Here is a 15,693-nt window from a genome sequence, read left to right as displayed (position 1 = left end):
CATTGCACTGAAACTTTTCGACCAACTTCTGGGCTGTTCTCGCTCCGGAGGAGCCGTGGTCCGCGCCGGGGGAGTCGAGCTGAGCGGAGCCGGGAGAAGTGCTAGCTCCGGCCGGGAGAAGCCGCGGCCAAAGGAGGGGGAGGAGGAAGAAGAGAAGGAAGAGGAGAGGGGGCCGCGGTGGCCACTCGGCTCTCGGAAGCCGGGCTCATGGACGGGTGAGGCGGCGTTGTGCGCAGACAGGGTTACAGCCGCGCGCGCGTCCCAGGCCCTGGCGCGGGCCTTGGCTCCAGGAGGAAAAGGAGCCCGCCAAGGCGCAGAGGAGAGCGGGCCGCCCCGCAGCCCGAGCCGGAGAGGGAGCGTGAGCAGAGCCGGCCCCGGCCGGGCCTCCGAAACCATGAACTTTCTGCTCTCTTGGGTGCATTGGAGCCTTGCCTTGCTGCTCTACCTCCACCATGCCAAGGTAAGCGACTGTGCCCGCCGGCTGCCGCGGGCTGCTGCGAGCGCCTCTCCCGGCTGGGGACGTGCGTGCGAGCGCGCGCGTGGGGGCTTCGTGACCCACGCGGGTCCTTGGGCACCAGGCGCGAGGCGTCCCCCTCTGTCGTCGTACGTGTAGGGGGAGGCGGGCGAGTGCTAGGTGGGAGGGCGCCAGGATAGTCTCACCGCCCACGCGGGCCCTGCCCACCCACCAGAGTCACCGCACGTACGATCTGGGCCGAACAGCGGAGGGCGGGAGCCAGAGAAGGAGGCCGAGGGGGCTGGGCTTGCGCTGCGGCTGGCTGCTGAAGTTTGCTCCCGGCCGCGGGTTCCCGATGAACTGGAAGTCCGGGCAGCGGGGGCGGGAGCCAGAGCACAGCGGGTAGGGGGGTGCTCGGACCTTGGACCGCGGGAGGGCAGAGAGCATGGAGGGGGCAGGGCGCAGGCGAGACAGGGGGCTTGCTGTCACTGCCACTCCGTCTCTACGGCCCTCACTTCGAGTTTGGGAAAAGTTTTGGGATGGATTGTTGCGGGGACCCCCCAGCCTGCTGGGCCACCTGCGCGGCGCCACTCCCGCCCGTCCTTGCTCGCGTCCCGCTCGGTGCCCGCCCTCCCCCGCCCGACCGGGCGCGCGCGGCGCGGAGCCGATTACATCAGCCCGGGCCTGGCCGGCCTCGTGTTCCCGGAGCCACGGCTGCTGGAGCCGGGAGCCCCGGGCAGCGAGCGAGCCCCTCCCCCCGCCGGCCCTCCGCGGGAAGGTGACCTCTCGAGGTAGCCCCAGTCCGGGGACTCAGAGAACCATCCATACCCCTTTCTATAGTCCCTGGCCCCTACGCTTGTCCTGTGCTGGGGGAAATTTCTGACGCCCCTTCCCCCTTTCCTCCTGTCCTCCCTAGTGTGGAGAGAAACCCGCACCACCCATTTATTTTTCACTTCTCTTTACTGAGGACCCATCTGACCCTTTCTGGCCCCAGAGTCCAGGGAAAGAAGGGTAACTGTCAGAAGTCGGGGTGCTAGAGCCCACCCAGGTGCTTTGTGGAAACTGTGTCCAAAGTCCTGACTTGGTGACTGGCTGCTTCCCTCCCTTCCCCAACAGTCCTAAGTGAGCTGTGCGTTAGCTTTTATGGGGTGGGCTCAGGGAGGGTCTGAAGACTATCATCATCCCACTCTACTTTTTGGAAAAATGGTTTGAAATTTGCTGTGACATGGGCAGCGTGGGACTAGCCCTTCCTGCACCTTGGGCAAAAGCTCCTGCCAGCCTTGCATACCCACTTTGTCCTGGCAAATCTGGGCTTTGGAGCAGGTGGTTTTTTGGAACTCCAAACTTGCCCACCCAATTTGCTTCTCAAAACCACTTAAGGGGTCCTTTTCAGCTCCTCCCTTCCGCCTTCACTCAGCCAGAGAGTGTCCCCTTGGAGAGGAGGCAAAAGGAAGGAAATGGGCAGGGGTCCCTGTCATCACCCAGAGTTCCTCAAACCCTGGCACAAAGGCCTTGGCTCCAGGCCTCCAAGTGGGGAGGAGGGGGAGGAGTGACTGCCTGGCCACAGAGTGACCTTCAGAGGCCCCCAGAGAAGGGCACCTGGCCCCTCCCTGCCTAGAACCTCCCCTCTTGTGCCCCCTGGCCTTGGAGGGGGTTTAAAGTTTCTGTTCCTTTTCATTATTGGGGTTCAGGAGGAGTCAAGAGCTTAGGGAGAATGTCAGAGGTTTTAAGGGGGCTGTGGTTCAGAATCTAGGGGGTCCTTGAAGGGGTTGCAGTGGGAGGCTATCCAGCTGGGAGCCTGGAAACTGTTATCTGCCTTTCAGAGGGGCTTCCTCTGACCTTGGCCCTGAAGGAAAGTGTGGGGAACCTGGGTTAGGGTACATTGGGGATGTGTGTGTATGTGTGTGTGAGAGAGAGACAGAGGGAGGGAGGAAGTTAGTTATTCCCTCCCAGAGGGGTCTGGAGTTTCAAGCTGGCTTGAGTGCAGCTCTGATGCTGGGGACCTGCTCTACAGGAGGAGCAGGCAGGTGGGTGAGGAGTTGTCAGGCACTGGAGACCTCAGGAAGGACTAGAAGCCTCCCCTGCCAGCTGCTGTCAGGTCTACTGTCTGGCTTGTTGACCTTCACAGCTTCTTGAGTGGGGGGTGCAAGGAGGTCTTAGGCTGGGATAGAGCCAGGCACCCCCTGGGAATGCTAAGGAAGAAAAGGCTTCCCTGGATGCATTTGAGGAAGGCACCCAGGCCAGAGGGGCCTGGAGAGTAGGTGGGAGTGGGAAGCTAGTGGGGCTTTGGAAGTAGTACATGCAGCTCTGGAGAGACTGATGCCGGAAAGGAAATGGGTCTCTTTCTCCCCTGCAAGACTTCCTCTCAGGCTTCTACTCTAAGCAACCTGTGGGTATGCTGAATCTTCCTGAGGACTAGAAGAGTTTGGCTGGGGGAGGGTGGTTGGTGCCCTTCGGTCCTCTGCACCCCCCTCCCTCTCCAACACCAGCTCACCCTGGTATTTGTCATGTCAGCAGGAGAAGGTCACCATGTTGTTTTTCTCGCCCCCAGTCCTTCCTTCCTGCCCCAGTCCAAATTTGTCCTCCTATTTGACCTTAATACTTACCCATGGCTTTGGACCAGGGAATCAGGGGGGCAGCTAGAGTGAGGCGAGGGCCCTGTGGGGAAAGGACAGAGGCCTGAACAGCACAGGATTTTGGTGTTTTCTTCCTGCATTGTGAGTTTCCCAGCCCCCAACATCTGGTTAGTCTTTAACTTACATGGATTTAGAATTGGAGCAGTCCAGGGGTGGTGGGCATGCTCTGGATCTGTGGGGACCCCAGCTATTCCTGTTCCACCCAGAAGCTTTGGAGAAGATAGAGGCTGTGGACTGGGAGGAAAGCGAGGGAGGGGGAGGGGCCCCGTGGCTGGGCCTTTGCACCCCTGCCCCTCCCTATGCCCATGCCAATGCCTTGCTGTTTTGTGTTGTTCTCAGTGGTCCCAGGCTGCACCGATGGCAGAAGGAGAGCAGAAACCCCATGAAGGTGAGTCCCTCTGGCTTTTGGATGGGGTCCCCGGGAGGCAGGGAAGGTCCAAATCCTCCTTTTCAGACCTGGGGCGGGGGGGGGGGGGGGGGGAGGGGTGCGGGAATATGAGAAGCAAGACAGAGGTGGGTACCATGAGGTTAGCCCTTCGGTTTCTTAAGGTCCCTTCTCTGTTCAGGTCTGTGCTGGAAGTCAGACTTGTTGCTTTTGTCTTCAGCTCCTTCTAGTAAAATTTTATTTGCAGAAGGAGCTGTAAGCATGGACCAGGAAGGTAGTGCCCGTTTGGGGATTCCTGATATCAAGGGAGGTGTCCCTTGTGCTCCCCTTTCCTGGGGAGGATGGATGTTCCATGTCACTTCCTACCCAGCCATGGGCCCATGTGTGGGGGCCGTGGCCCTTCCTGTGTGAGCTGGAGGTTCCAGGGGCCCAGGCTAATAGACACCCTGCTACCCTGCTGCCGTTGGCATTCCTTCAGGGGTGGAGAAAGCCCTGCTGGTCTGTATGGGTGCTGTGAACTTCCCTGCCAGGCCAGCAGAGGGCTGGCTGAAACTCCCAGGCGCCCCGCCCCCCTGCCCAACCCTGAGTCTGCCTGCCTTTTGTTCCACTGTGGTTTGGAGTACGGGGAGCCTCCCATTTCTCTGGGGACGCCCTGGCTCTCCCCACCACTGAGTATGGCCTCTGCTCCAGCCTGATGCCACTCCCCATGCTCCCCTCCTCTGAGGAGGGAAGGCCCTGGGGTCTTCTTCCTGGGCGAGTTTCTGTGACTCAAATCCAGTGTGGCTGCAGTGGCCGCCAGGGGTGGTGATGCCCAGCCGGTTCTGCCTCCTCCTTCCCCACCCCAGGAGCCCTTTCCTTTGGCCCAGGGACTGGCTTTCTGCCACTCCCTGTCCTATGCCACCGACAGGCCCCCACTCCCAGTGCACCACCCACCCCCTTTAGCTTCCCAGTGGTCTCTGTGGTCTGGGAGAGGCAAGACAAATGGTCTTTGTTTGTTAGAGAAAAGGTTGTCTGCCATAAATAAGGAAAACCACGAAAGACTGGTGTTGGAGAGCATGTGCATACACCCCGGACAAAAGAGGACAGCCTTCCTTGCAGCAGGGACTGGGCTGCAGGGGTGCTGGAGCTGCCCTCTCACCTCCTGTGCATGGGCCTTGGGGATTATAAAGAGAAGCTGTTCAAAGGCATGCCCAGCCTGGGTCTGTACCTTAGCTATCAGCACCACTGCCCAGGCCGGACCTGTCTGCTGTCTCCTCCTGGGTGGGGCTTCAGGCCTGGGCCACCTCTGTCCCATGCATGATGAAGGATTAGTTAACAAATTCTAGATTAGTCATCTTCTTCAGTATAGACTTGGCTTAAAAAATGACTTTTTCAGACCCCTGGTTTCATTTACTCTCTTTTGACCATGCTTTCCCTTAATCCTTTGGGGACAGAGAAGAATTCTGTCTGGATATGAGTAGAGATCCCAGGGAAGGTAGGAGGCTGTCTTGGTCCCCCTCCCCCACTGTTCTTTCACTTTTGATATCCCTGGCCTTCTCCCCACCTTCTCCTCAATACTCCAAGTTCTCCCCAACCAACTTACAGTGTACATATCCCTGGGTCTCATTTTCCTTTACCCTTCTGGAAAAAAAAATAACAAGCCTTAGAGGTATGTGTGTGTGTGTGGGGGGCTGCTCTGGTCCCTGGGTGGGGGGCAGTAGTGTATTGGGGTGTGCACTTAAGAAGCCTTGGTGAAGTTCCAAACTTTGTTCCACTCAGAGTGAGAAAAGAGTAGTTGTTCTCAGTGCTGGAAATGGGAAGCCAACTCCCCACATTTCAGCCTCTGTTTCAGTGTCTTTAGAGATCGGGCCAACCCACTTACACAGTTGAGCAGAGTTGGAGGCCCAGAGAGGGGAGGGACAGGCCCAAGGTCACCTCAAGTCATGGCCAAAGCCTAAGCCTCCTTGCTGGCTGGTATTACTTCTTCCTTCCCGTGTAGGGGAGCTCATTTCGTGGGCAGGCTTGCTATGTGGTGGCAGTGGAACTGTGATGGGGAGTGGCAGGCTGGGCCACAGTTTGAAGTAGTCATGCCGGGAGTCCTGCATTTATTTATTCTCAAGGGCCCCGCCCCTATGGCCCAAAATTACCCCTTCATGCTCCAGTGCACCCCAGGCTCTGTGGTCAGCCTGGGAAACTGTCTTTATCCTGGTCTCCCTCCAGATCAGCATCTAGAAATGCTCCCTGGCTGCAGCAGCACCGCTTTTTCCATGATGCAAGCAGTTTGCCCTCTTGGGCGGGGTCAGTAGTGGCTGGCAGGGCCCTCACGGTGTGCCGGCCCACTGCCACCTGCTGGTACTTCCTCAGTCCATTTCTTGGGGGGACCAGCAGCTGGCTAGGTGCTTTCAGAAGCTTCTCTTTTGCATGGCATAGGCTTGGGAAGGCTCTGGGGCCCATTCTAACTGTCCTGTTAATTAGCGGTGTGGCCTTGTGGCAGGTTACATAGCCTCTCTGAGCCTCCAGCTCCCCATTTGTAAGATGAGGCCCCCATAGTAGTAATATCATAGGGGAGCACTGTTTAGATAGCTATGAATGATGCCCGACAAGGAGTCAGTAAACGGTTAGGGTTCGTCTGTTATGGCCCCATCTGTTGGGAGGATATAGGAAAATGGAGGGCAGCTTGGCAAAGCCGGCTGTTCTTCCTCTCAGGTGAAGCTTAGCACACCCCCAAAAGGTGTACCCACACTCACACTGTCCTCTGGCATTAACATTGGCTCAGGAATTTGCTTGGTGGTCACGGTGAGACAGGGATTTAGATGTGGCAGGCCATCTGCCCTGGAACTTGAAAGCTTGTGTGATCAGTACAATGAAAACAAACTTCACTAGCGATGGTGGGCAGCTTAGGGAAGGGCTTCAACTCAGGAGAAGGGATCTAAGTTAGATTTTGGAAGGACTTTCCTGATAGTGAATACCTCTCATGGAAGCCCCAAGGAGAGGCTTACAGAGCTGGGCGAGTCACCTGCTGGGCTCACGTGTCACTCCATCCCATGCAGTGGTGAAGTTCCTGGATGTCTACCAGCGCAGCTACTGCCGTCCAATAGAGACCCTGGTGGACATCTTCCAGGAGTATCCAGATGAGATCGAGTTCATTTTCAAGCCATCCTGTGTGCCCTTGATGCGGTGCGGGGGCTGCTGTAACGATGAGGGCCTGGAGTGCGTGCCCACCCAGGAGTTCAACATCACTATGCAGGTGAGCCTCTGTGGGGGTGGGGGAGGGGAGGAGGCGGGGGCTTACTTTTTGCAACAGGTGGTTTGGGCCTTTTCCTTGGAAGCTTGTAGTAGGAGGAACTAGACTTGCCTTGTCCGGCTCCTGCCCCTGAGTTGGGGTTGGGGTGGGGAGGTGTGGTGTGGTGGGGTCTTATCTACCTCGGTTCCCAGCCCAAATCCCCAAACTCCCACCACCTCCTCTGCCTTTGCTCCCGAGGCTCAGGAGGGGGCTGCTGCCTTTGATAAGAGCCCTTCTCTTTATCCCTTGGAGAGAGCCTGGGGGCCCTCCTTCCTTGGGGGCCTTGTTGGGGAGCTGGGTGAACCTGGTCTGTGAAGAGTTAAAAGCTGGTCTCTGTGTACCTCTTGGTACCTTTGGGTTGCGAGTGGGAGGGAACTCAGACACTGGGGGTAGGTGGCTCTCAGGGAGCTGCTAGGGGTGCATCAGGGTGAGGCCTAGAAGGGATGAAAGGGGGAGAGGGGATGGGAACCTATAAGAACCCAGGACCCGAATTCCCAGCCTAGCCAACCCTTGCAGCCACGTCTGCCCTCAAGAGGAAGAGAGGCTCCTTGAGGCCAGCAGGGTTGGGAGAGTTGGGGTGGCCGGAGGCTCTTTTCTACTAGAGCCTTTGGTCCCCCTGCCTCCACCACCCATCCCTGCTCTGTAGAGCCCCTGGGTGCTGAGTGGCAGGAGCCCTGGGGTGCCCCTCTGGGTATGGCTGGCTGGGTCACTAACCTCTATGATCTGCTTCCTTCCCCTCTAGATCATGCGGATCAAACCTCACCAAGGCCAACACATAGGAGAGATGAGCTTCCTACAGCACAGCAAGTGTGAATGCAGGTGAGGACCAAGGTGCCCATTCATTCATTAATTTATCCAGCAAACAGCCATGGTCCCCACCGGAGTGAAGCACATTGTACTTGTTAACCCATGTCCACCTTCCAGCTGTGTGGCCTTGGGTATTTCACTTCAGCGTGCCTCAGTTTCCACATCTGTAAAATGAGCACCATAATTGAACGTACCTCCTAGGGTTGTTGCAAGGATTAAAGGAGTTATTACATGTGAAGGGATTGAAACACAGTTGCTGTATCATAAATGTTAAGTTTTTACTACTATAATCTCTACTGTTATCTGCACCATTGTAACTCTTCTGTTTTTGTTTTTTCTTTTTCTCTTTCTCTTCCCATTGCAGACCAAAGAAAGATAAAGCAAGGCAAGAAAAGTAAGTGGTTTTGACTTTAGCACTTCTCCCGCTCTTTGGCCGGTTGTCTTGGTTTGGGGCTTCTGGCTTCCTCAGTTGGGGGCTCTGATAGCCTCCCCTGGTCAGGGAGTTGGTTTCTTGGGGGTCTTGTGGTGGAAGCAGGGACATGGAGCCAGTTCCAGGCTTGTGGCTCCAGGGTTAGTGAGAAAACCCAGCCTGGAACTTGATGTTTCTCTTGAAAAAAAACCAAACAAACAAAAAAAACAAAACCAGTGCCGTCAGGTGTCCAGGTCTCTCCTGGGTAGTCCTTGCTGATTCGGTGTCTCAGGCCAGTGTGGATGCTGGCTTCCTGGCTTGCCTGGGATCCATAGTAGGGGAGAGAGTGGGTGACACGCCAGCTTTTGTGTGTCAGAGGCAGCAGTTTCTTTTGGTGGCTATTGTGGCAGTGCAGTTGGATTTGGGGCCACTGGGGGGTTTCATAGTACATGCCTTCCTGCAGGAGTGGGGCTGGCAGCAGACACAAGCCCTCTTGGCTGGGCAGGAAAAGTGCCATGTTAGCCATTTCCTGAGGCTTCCGGATGCCCAGTATGGAGGGTTGGGTTAGGATGGGGTTGGGGGCAAAGTCTGGGAGCAGTGAGCTTTTGGAGGAGGGCAGTGGGCATTGATTGGAATGAGCATGCAGGGAGGAGAGACTGAGAGAGAGCACCCATGCCCTGTCCCCCCACCTTCCTGTCTGCCCTGCCACTCTGGGACAGACAGGAATTCTCCTAAGCCTTGACCCCTTGCCTCTTCCCTAAGTCCCCAGCTGCACTAGAATGATTTGGGAGAATAGGCTCAGGGAGAGGGAGTGAGAGCATGGAGCGAGCGTGCAGACTGTTCTTCCATCCTTCCAGTGCTTTCTCCCAAGGGGAACAGACTCGCCCTCTCCTCCATCCCTTCTGCCCCTCCCTTCTCCCCCTGTGATAGACATGCTGAGTGTTTTCTCTGGGGTTAGCAGGAGTGGAGAGTGCTGGCTCCCTTGAGGGGGGCAAGCTGTAGCCTGTCCCCGTTGCCCGTTCCCCAAACGCCTGCTTTGCCCACAGGGAGAGCCGGGGCTCGCCTGGGCTCGGAAGAGTCTGGCGAGATGGTGCAGCTGGGGAGAGAACTCCCTGCCAAGCACTGCTAGGCCCCTCCCCCAGCCTCCCTTCCCTGCCCGCTGACCCTGCCACCTCCTGCCCCCTCTTTAGACACCCAGCCCCATTCCCAGCCCAGGTACTGAGCGGGCTATTGCCTTTCATGAGCTGCTCTGAATTTTGTGCCAGCTCCTAAGGTAATGTCCCCGCCCGCCACCTGCTAGGATTCCCAGAAGCACAGCACCTGGAGAGACCCCCTTGCTATTGCATTTGGGGAGGAAGGCAGGCGGTGCTGGACACGGCCTTCCCCTCACTCTGCATCAGGTCAGGAATCTGACCTTCTCTCAAACTCTGGCCTGGCTCTTATACCCTGCCTGACCTTCAGGATCAGACTTGTACAGGGCAGCTGAGAACCTGCCAGATGCCCTGCCTGAGACCAGGAGCCCTACGATCCTATAGATGTCTGGATCCTGTGCCCTCCAGTCTCTGCTCCCTACCCCATGCCTTGCCAGGGGTTGAGATTGCCACCCCAGGGTGGGCAGAGTGAGGAGGAGGAGCCATGGGGGAAGCGGCCCTAAATAGGAGTGCCACTTACACACCTTCCTGAGGTCGCATGCCTCCTTGGCGCCTGCTCCCGAGAGCGGGCCTGTTTGGCTTTGTCTCGCTCCTTCCCACCCGTGATCCCCTCGCTCCTTCCTTTGCTTTCCCCTCCCCGCTCGCTCTTTCTCTGGTCTGTCTCTGTTTTTTTATTTTCCAGAAAATCAGTTCCAGGAAAGGGAAAGGGGCAAAAACGAAAGCGCAAGAAATCCCGGTATAAGCCCTGGAGCGTGTACGTTGGTGCCCGCTGCTAACTCCCTGGAGTCCCCTGGCCCCCAATCAAACCCCTGCCTGCAGTAACCCCTAACCCTGCTTTCGTCCCTTGGCCCCTCCCTGGCTCTTGCCCCTCCCTCCCAGACCCAGTGTCTCTCTCTCACTCTCATTCCACTAATTGGCACCAACGGGTAGACTTTGTGGTGGTGTTGCTGGTCCAGGGATGGGGTGGGGGGTTGGCCAAGTGGGCCTGGAGGATTCACGGAGGGGCCTCTGGCTTGGCTGGGCACCGACTTTCTCTCACCCATGGGGCACTGGTGGTGGACCCATGTTGGCACAGGGGCTGGGCACTGGGGCCTGCTCACCCAACTGGTTTCCACTGCTCTAGGCTTCTGAACATGTCTGCAAGCTGAGGGTGGTGGGGAGGGCAGAGACGATGTGAGGAGGGGGTGCGATGGCAGAAAGTGGCTTGTTGGGGGCTGAAGGAGGAGCTCGGGAGGATCAGGCACCATATGGTGGCCCTTTCTGGTCTGGGAGAAGTACCTTGGCTTCTCAGGGACTTGGGGCCTCAATTCTAGCCCAACCCATGGTACCCACATGTGGAAGTCTCCCTGTAGGGCCACTTCCTCTGGGTTGGAGGCTGTGGTGGGCCCTGTAGCTGATGGTGGCCTAGCCCCTGGACAGTGCCTCTGAACTTGACTTCCCGTCATGCCCTATATTCAAGCCACCTTTGGAAGGGCCTGGGTCTGAGCCCTTGCCCACTGTCTTCAGCAGGTGAAGGGTCAAGGTGTGTTTTGTGGAGGGCAGCTGCAACTGGGGCCCTGTGGCCCAATACGTGTCCACATCTTCCAGGGACACAGCCCCGCCCCATATGGCAGCCCTCTCCCTGCACTTTCTGCCGGCCTGTGCCCTCCTCTTCCTGCAGGCGGGCGTCCTAGCCAGTGCTGCCTCTTTCCGCCGCTCTCTCTGTCTTTGCTGCAGTGCTCAGATCCTTCCAGGACGTGGAAGGACGCGGGGCCGGCGAGCCGGGAGGGGTGCTGCTGCGGACGTGACAGGGGGTGTTGCATGGGTTTTTTTCTCTCTCTCTGCTGATGCTCTAGCTTAGATGTCTTTCCTTTTGCCTTTTTGCAGTCCCTGTGGGCCTTGCTCAGAGAGGAGAAAACATTTGTTTGTACAAGATCCGCAGACGTGTAAATGTTCCTGCAAAAACACAGACTCGCGTTGCAAGGCGAGGCAGCTTGAGTTAAACGAACGTACTTGCAGGTTGGTTCCCAGAGGGTGAGCGAGCAAGTCAGAGAGGGACATCACATCACAGACATGGGGAGAGAGAGAGAGACAGAGCGAGCGCGTGAGCTTGAGAGGGGCCAGATGCTGGCTGGGCTTCTAGCTGCCTGCCTGGCGACTGCTGCCTCCTCTGCTGTCAAGGACCCGTGGGGCCAAGGACGCGGGGCCTGCCTGGCGGGGCCTGCTTGGAGGTTGCCCTGGCTGCCTGAATGGGTAGGCTGGTGTGGCTTGACGTGGTGGTGTGGACGCAAGCTGTGTGTTGTGTCCTGTGGTCCTGCTGCTTGTGGTGGCCATCAGTGCTGAGGTTGTGCTAATGCCGAGACACGGAGAGCCCTTCCAGTGTGGAACGATGGCAACCAAGTGTAGGCATTGTTGTGAGGCCTTGCCGGTCCAGTCATCATGGCTAACTCCTCTCCTCCAGTGTGTCTCCATGGGGCCAGGATTGATTCTCCCGCTCAGTCTGGGGCCCCTGGAGGGATCTGTTGTGGTTTAGGATGGGGCAGTTCTTACACAGTGCAGGAGATTTAGGATCCAAGGATGCCTTAATCCTGCACCATTCACGAGGACCCTAAACAGCCTACACATTTCTAAATGCTCCTGGGAAGGGTGGAGGGAGGGGCCGTGCTCACTCTCCTCACATGAGTCTGACCTCCTGAAGCATGGGGTATCCCCAGGTGTCTGGGGCCCTGTGGCCCAATATGTGTCCACATCTTCCTGGGACACATGTGGGGATTAAGTCCATGGTGGGGACTAAGGAAGCATCAAGTGCATGAGTGAACGCGACCTGGCCAAGTTCAGCAGTGGCGAAGTCAGGAGCACAGGGCTGTGATGGACGGCTGGCAGTCTGATGTCTGGGCTGGAGTTCTTTATGCCCAAGTGGTCTGGGATTAGGGGGCTTTTTGGGGGGGTGACTTAGGTGGGGCCAGACTCCCCAGCTGGTCCAGAGGCTCCTTGGAGTGTACGCTGCTCCTTCTCCAGTCTGCTTCTGTGACTGGTGGGTACTCAGGCAGTGCTGGGGACCAGGCCTTCGTGGCTGGAGTTCCATGTGTCTTGGTGCTGTGTGAAAGCAGGAAGAGTATATTAGTGCTGGATGGGGGCTCTGGATGAGGGGGTTCAGTTCTTCAGGAGGCCTTGAGGAAGTTAAGGAACTTGGCATTTGGGGGTTTTCCTGGTGATTCCTCTGCAGAGGAACTGTCTGGGAGGGAGATATGTGAGGTGACCTTACCCCATGCCCAAGCTGGCTGTGTCTGGGAAGTTTGGTTCCCAAGGTTGGAGGCTTAGGACTTGACCTAAGCCATACTGGGGCTTTTTCAGGGCAGCGTGTGTTCTGTCTTCTTCACCCAGGGAGGAGAGTAAAAGACAAGGCAGGGCAGGGACACGACGAGAAAGTTCTTGGTGGTCCCCTCTGCTTCAGTGAGAAAAGCAAAGCCACTGAGCTGTCTCTGTCCAGCCTGTTGGAAAGGACAAGCAGCCTGCACCTAGGCCTGCAGCTCCAGAGAGAAGAGGCCTGCAGCCAAGGCCGGGACAGGGCATGGGGTCGGAGGGGTTTCCCTGGCTTCCTGGGGCCCCGTGCCCTTCCACTCCCCTCCCTTGGGGACTTCCTGTCCCCAGAGCAGGCTCCCTTTCTCTGGCCACTTTGGTTCCCTGGCTCAAGGTATTCTTGTGCCCCAAACTAGCCCTAAGAGACTGAACTGAAAAATCTCCTGCACAAACCTCCTCCTGGCTAACTTTGCCCAACTTGGTCACCCATCGGCTATAGAAGTGCCAAGTAGAGCCTGGTGTTCACCTGTAATCCCAGTGACATGGGAGGCTGAGGCAGGAGGAGGACTACAAGTTTGAGGCCAGCCTCAGCAATTTAGGAAGACCCTGTCTCAAAATAAAAGATTTAAGAGGAATGGGAATGTAGTTTAGTGGTAAAGTGCCCTGGGTTCAATCCCCAGTGCCAAAAAAAAAAAAAAAAGGAAAGAAAGAAAGAAATGTCACGCGGGGCTGTCTGTTGGTACTTGCTCATTTGTTGTTTTGTGCGGTGTTTCCATGTCTTTGTCTTGAGCATGGCTGCTGCTTGGACTAGGGCTTCTCGAGGGTGGGGCTGGGTGTCTCCCTCCCAAGGAGGCTTCCTGTCCCAGGACTGCAGGTTCCCTGTCATCAGCTCCTACGACAACACAGGGACCCAAGGGCTCCCAGGAACGGGGAAGCTGCTTGCCTCATCCCAGGCCACCCCTCCTGGCCCTAACCTAGTCTTTGTCTTGCGATTTCCCGTAGATGTGACAAGCCAAGGCGGTGAGCCAGGCTGGAGGAAGGAACCTGCCTCAGAGTTTCGGGAACCAGACCTCTCACCAACAAAGACTGATACAGAATGACTGAGACTAACCACGCCGCCACCACACCGTCGCCATCAACAGAAGTCCTTAATCCAGAAACCTGAAATGAAGGAAGAGGGGACTCTGCGCAGAGCACTTTGGGTCCGGAGGGTGAGACTCCGGCAGAAGCATTCCCGGGCGGGTGACCAAGCACGGTCCCACTTGGAATTGGATTTGTCATTTTATTTTTCTTGCTGCTAAATCACCGAGCCCGGAAGATTAGAGAGTTTTATTTCTGGGATTCCTGTAGACACACCCACCCGCATACATACATTTATATATATATATATATATATATATATATATATATATTATATATATATGAAAATAAATATATATATTTTATATATATAAAATATATATATTCTGTTTTTAAATTAACTTTGCTAATGTTATTGGTGTCTTCACTGGATGTATTTGACTGCTGTGGACTTCAGTTGGGAGGAGAATGTCCCTACCCAGATGCCGACAGGGAAGAGGAAGGGACAAGAGACTCTGGCATGTTTTTTTTTTTTTTGGGGGGGGTCCCTCTTAGGGAAGCCAGGGTCCTCTCCTTTGCCCAGGATCTTGCAAGGCCAGGGTGTGGGGGCAAATTTGGCTCATTTCTGGGGACACCGACAAACCCAGCCCTGGCCCCAAGCCTCTACCTTGAGTCAAACCAACAGAAAACCTAAAGACAGGTACAGGGACAAGGACACTGGTTCTGACCAGGAGTTTGGGGAGCCTCAGGACTGGGTGTGCTTTGTGGCTCCCCATCAATGCTGCAAGGGCATTCTGTCCCCCGGGGGCACTGCCTGAAGATGCAGGAGCCCGGGCAGTCTTCACCTACTCTCACCTGCTTCTGAGTCACCCAGGAGGCCACCAAGAGGTGTCCTCAAGCTAGAGGTGTCCTCAAGAAGAGAAGAGACATTGGTGGAAGAAGTGGCCGGTGATCGCTCCTCCTCCTGGGATTCCCCTTATCCTCTCCTCACCCCACATTCCGGGGTGCAGCCGAGGACCTCAGGTCCTCAGACCATTGAAACCACTAGTTCTGTCCCCAGGAGACCTGGCTGTGTGTGTGTGTGTGTGTGTGTGTGTGTGTGAGTGGTTAATCTTTCCCCTGTCCCCTGACCTGTCCCTTCCTGAGGCTAAGAGAGACCAGGCAGGATCCACATGCCCACCACTGAGGCAGAGAAAGAGAAAGTCTTTTATATACGGTACTTATTTAATATCCCTTTTTAATTAGAAATTAAAACAGTTAATTTAATTAAAAGAGTAGGGTTTTTTTTCAGTATTCTTGGATAATATTTAATTTCAACTATTTATGAGATGTATCTCTTGCTCTTTCTCTCGCTCTTTTTGTATTGGTTTTTGTGTGTAAAATCCATGTTTCCAATCTCTCTCCCTGATCGGTGACAGTCACTAGCTTGTCCTGAACAGATATTTAATTTTGCTAACACAGTCCTGCCCTCCCCTGTGCCCTAGTTCCCTACCACACATTCCTTTGAAATAAGGTTTCAATATACATTTACATACTATATATATATTTGGCAACTTGTGTTTGTGTGTATATATATATATATATATATATATATGTTTATGTATATATGTGATTCTGATAAAATAGACATTGCTATTCTGTTTTTTATATGTAAAAACAAAACAAGAAAAAATAGAGAATTCTACATACTAAATCTCTCTCCTTTTTTAATTTTAATATTTGTTATCATTTATTTATTGGTGCTACTGTTTATCCGTAATAATTGTGGGGGAAAAAGATATTAACATCACGTCTTTGTCTCTAGTGCAGTTTTTCGAGATATTCCGTAGTACATATTTATTTTTAAACAACAACAAAGAAATACAGATATATCTTAAAAAAAAAAAGCATTTTGTATTAAAGAATTTAATTCTGATCTCAAAGCTCCTCTTGGTCTCTCCTTCTCCATTGAATCCTTGTTCAGACTTCCTCCCACCCTCCTCCCTTGGGGAACACGGCGGCGTCTGTCTTAAGGAAAGGGGTCACTGGGATGTACGATATGGGGAAACCCATGTCCTGTGCTGGGGGCCAGAGTCTTGCTTTCTGGCTGGGCTGGCCCTGGAGGTCCCTGTCCACCTGCTGTCTTGTGGGGAACTCTGGGAATGGGTGGAGGGGGCTCAACTCCCTTGCAATGAAAAGAGCTCCTCAGACACCTGGCCCCGGTCAAGAAAGGAACTGGTTGTCTCCACCC

General features: G+C 55.3%; 1 protein-coding gene across 5 annotated transcripts; it reads left to right on the top strand.

Annotated features, from left to right (window-relative positions):
- The first annotated feature begins 311 nt into the window (after positions 1 to 311).
- On the top strand, positions 312 to 15,385 carry Vegfa (vascular endothelial growth factor A). Of its 5 annotated transcripts, none has more exons than XM_071613354.1 (8): positions 312 to 460; positions 3,430 to 3,478; positions 6,505 to 6,701; positions 7,480 to 7,556; positions 7,909 to 7,938; positions 9,787 to 9,840; positions 10,971 to 11,102; positions 13,386 to 15,385. In XM_071613354.1, the coding sequence occupies exons 1-8, from the start codon at positions 395 to 397 to the stop codon at positions 13,405 to 13,407; spliced, it is 627 nt and encodes a 208-aa protein (XP_071469455.1). In that variant the 5' UTR covers positions 312 to 394; the 3' UTR covers positions 13,408 to 15,385. The 5 variants fall into 5 exon arrangements, with proteins under 5 accessions (XP_071469455.1, XP_071469453.1, XP_027806284.1 ...); XM_071613352.1 differs by having other exon boundaries at positions 9,787 to 9,858; XM_071613353.1 differs by lacking the exon at positions 312 to 460 and adding an exon at positions 2,498 to 2,847 and having other exon boundaries at positions 9,787 to 9,858.
- The last annotated feature ends 308 nt before the right edge of the window (positions 15,386 to 15,693 follow it).

The sequence above is a fragment of the Marmota flaviventris genome, chromosome 6 (assembly GCF_047511675.1).
Source record: "Marmota flaviventris isolate mMarFla1 chromosome 6, mMarFla1.hap1, whole genome shotgun sequence".
In the NCBI taxonomy this organism is placed as follows: Eukaryota; Metazoa; Chordata; class Mammalia; order Rodentia; family Sciuridae; genus Marmota; species Marmota flaviventris.
Note: the sequence above shows the minus strand (reverse complement) of the source record. Positions and strands in the feature narration are given on the sequence as shown.

What these genes read in the sequence shown, in the direction of transcription:
- Vegfa (XM_071613352.1), top strand. Translation starts at nt 395, where the DNA reads ATGAACTTTCTGCTCTCTTGGGTGCATTGGAGCCTTGCCTTGCTGCTC. An exon ending in AGTTCAACATCACTATGCAG is followed by an intron (nt 6,702 to 7,479) that starts GTGAGCCTCTGT and finishes CTTCCCCTCTAG; the next exon opens with ATCATGCGGATCAAACCTCA. An exon ending in CACAGCAAGTGTGAATGCAG is followed by an intron (nt 7,557 to 7,908) that starts GTGAGGACCAAG and finishes TTCCCATTGCAG; the next exon opens with ACCAAAGAAAGATAAAGCAA.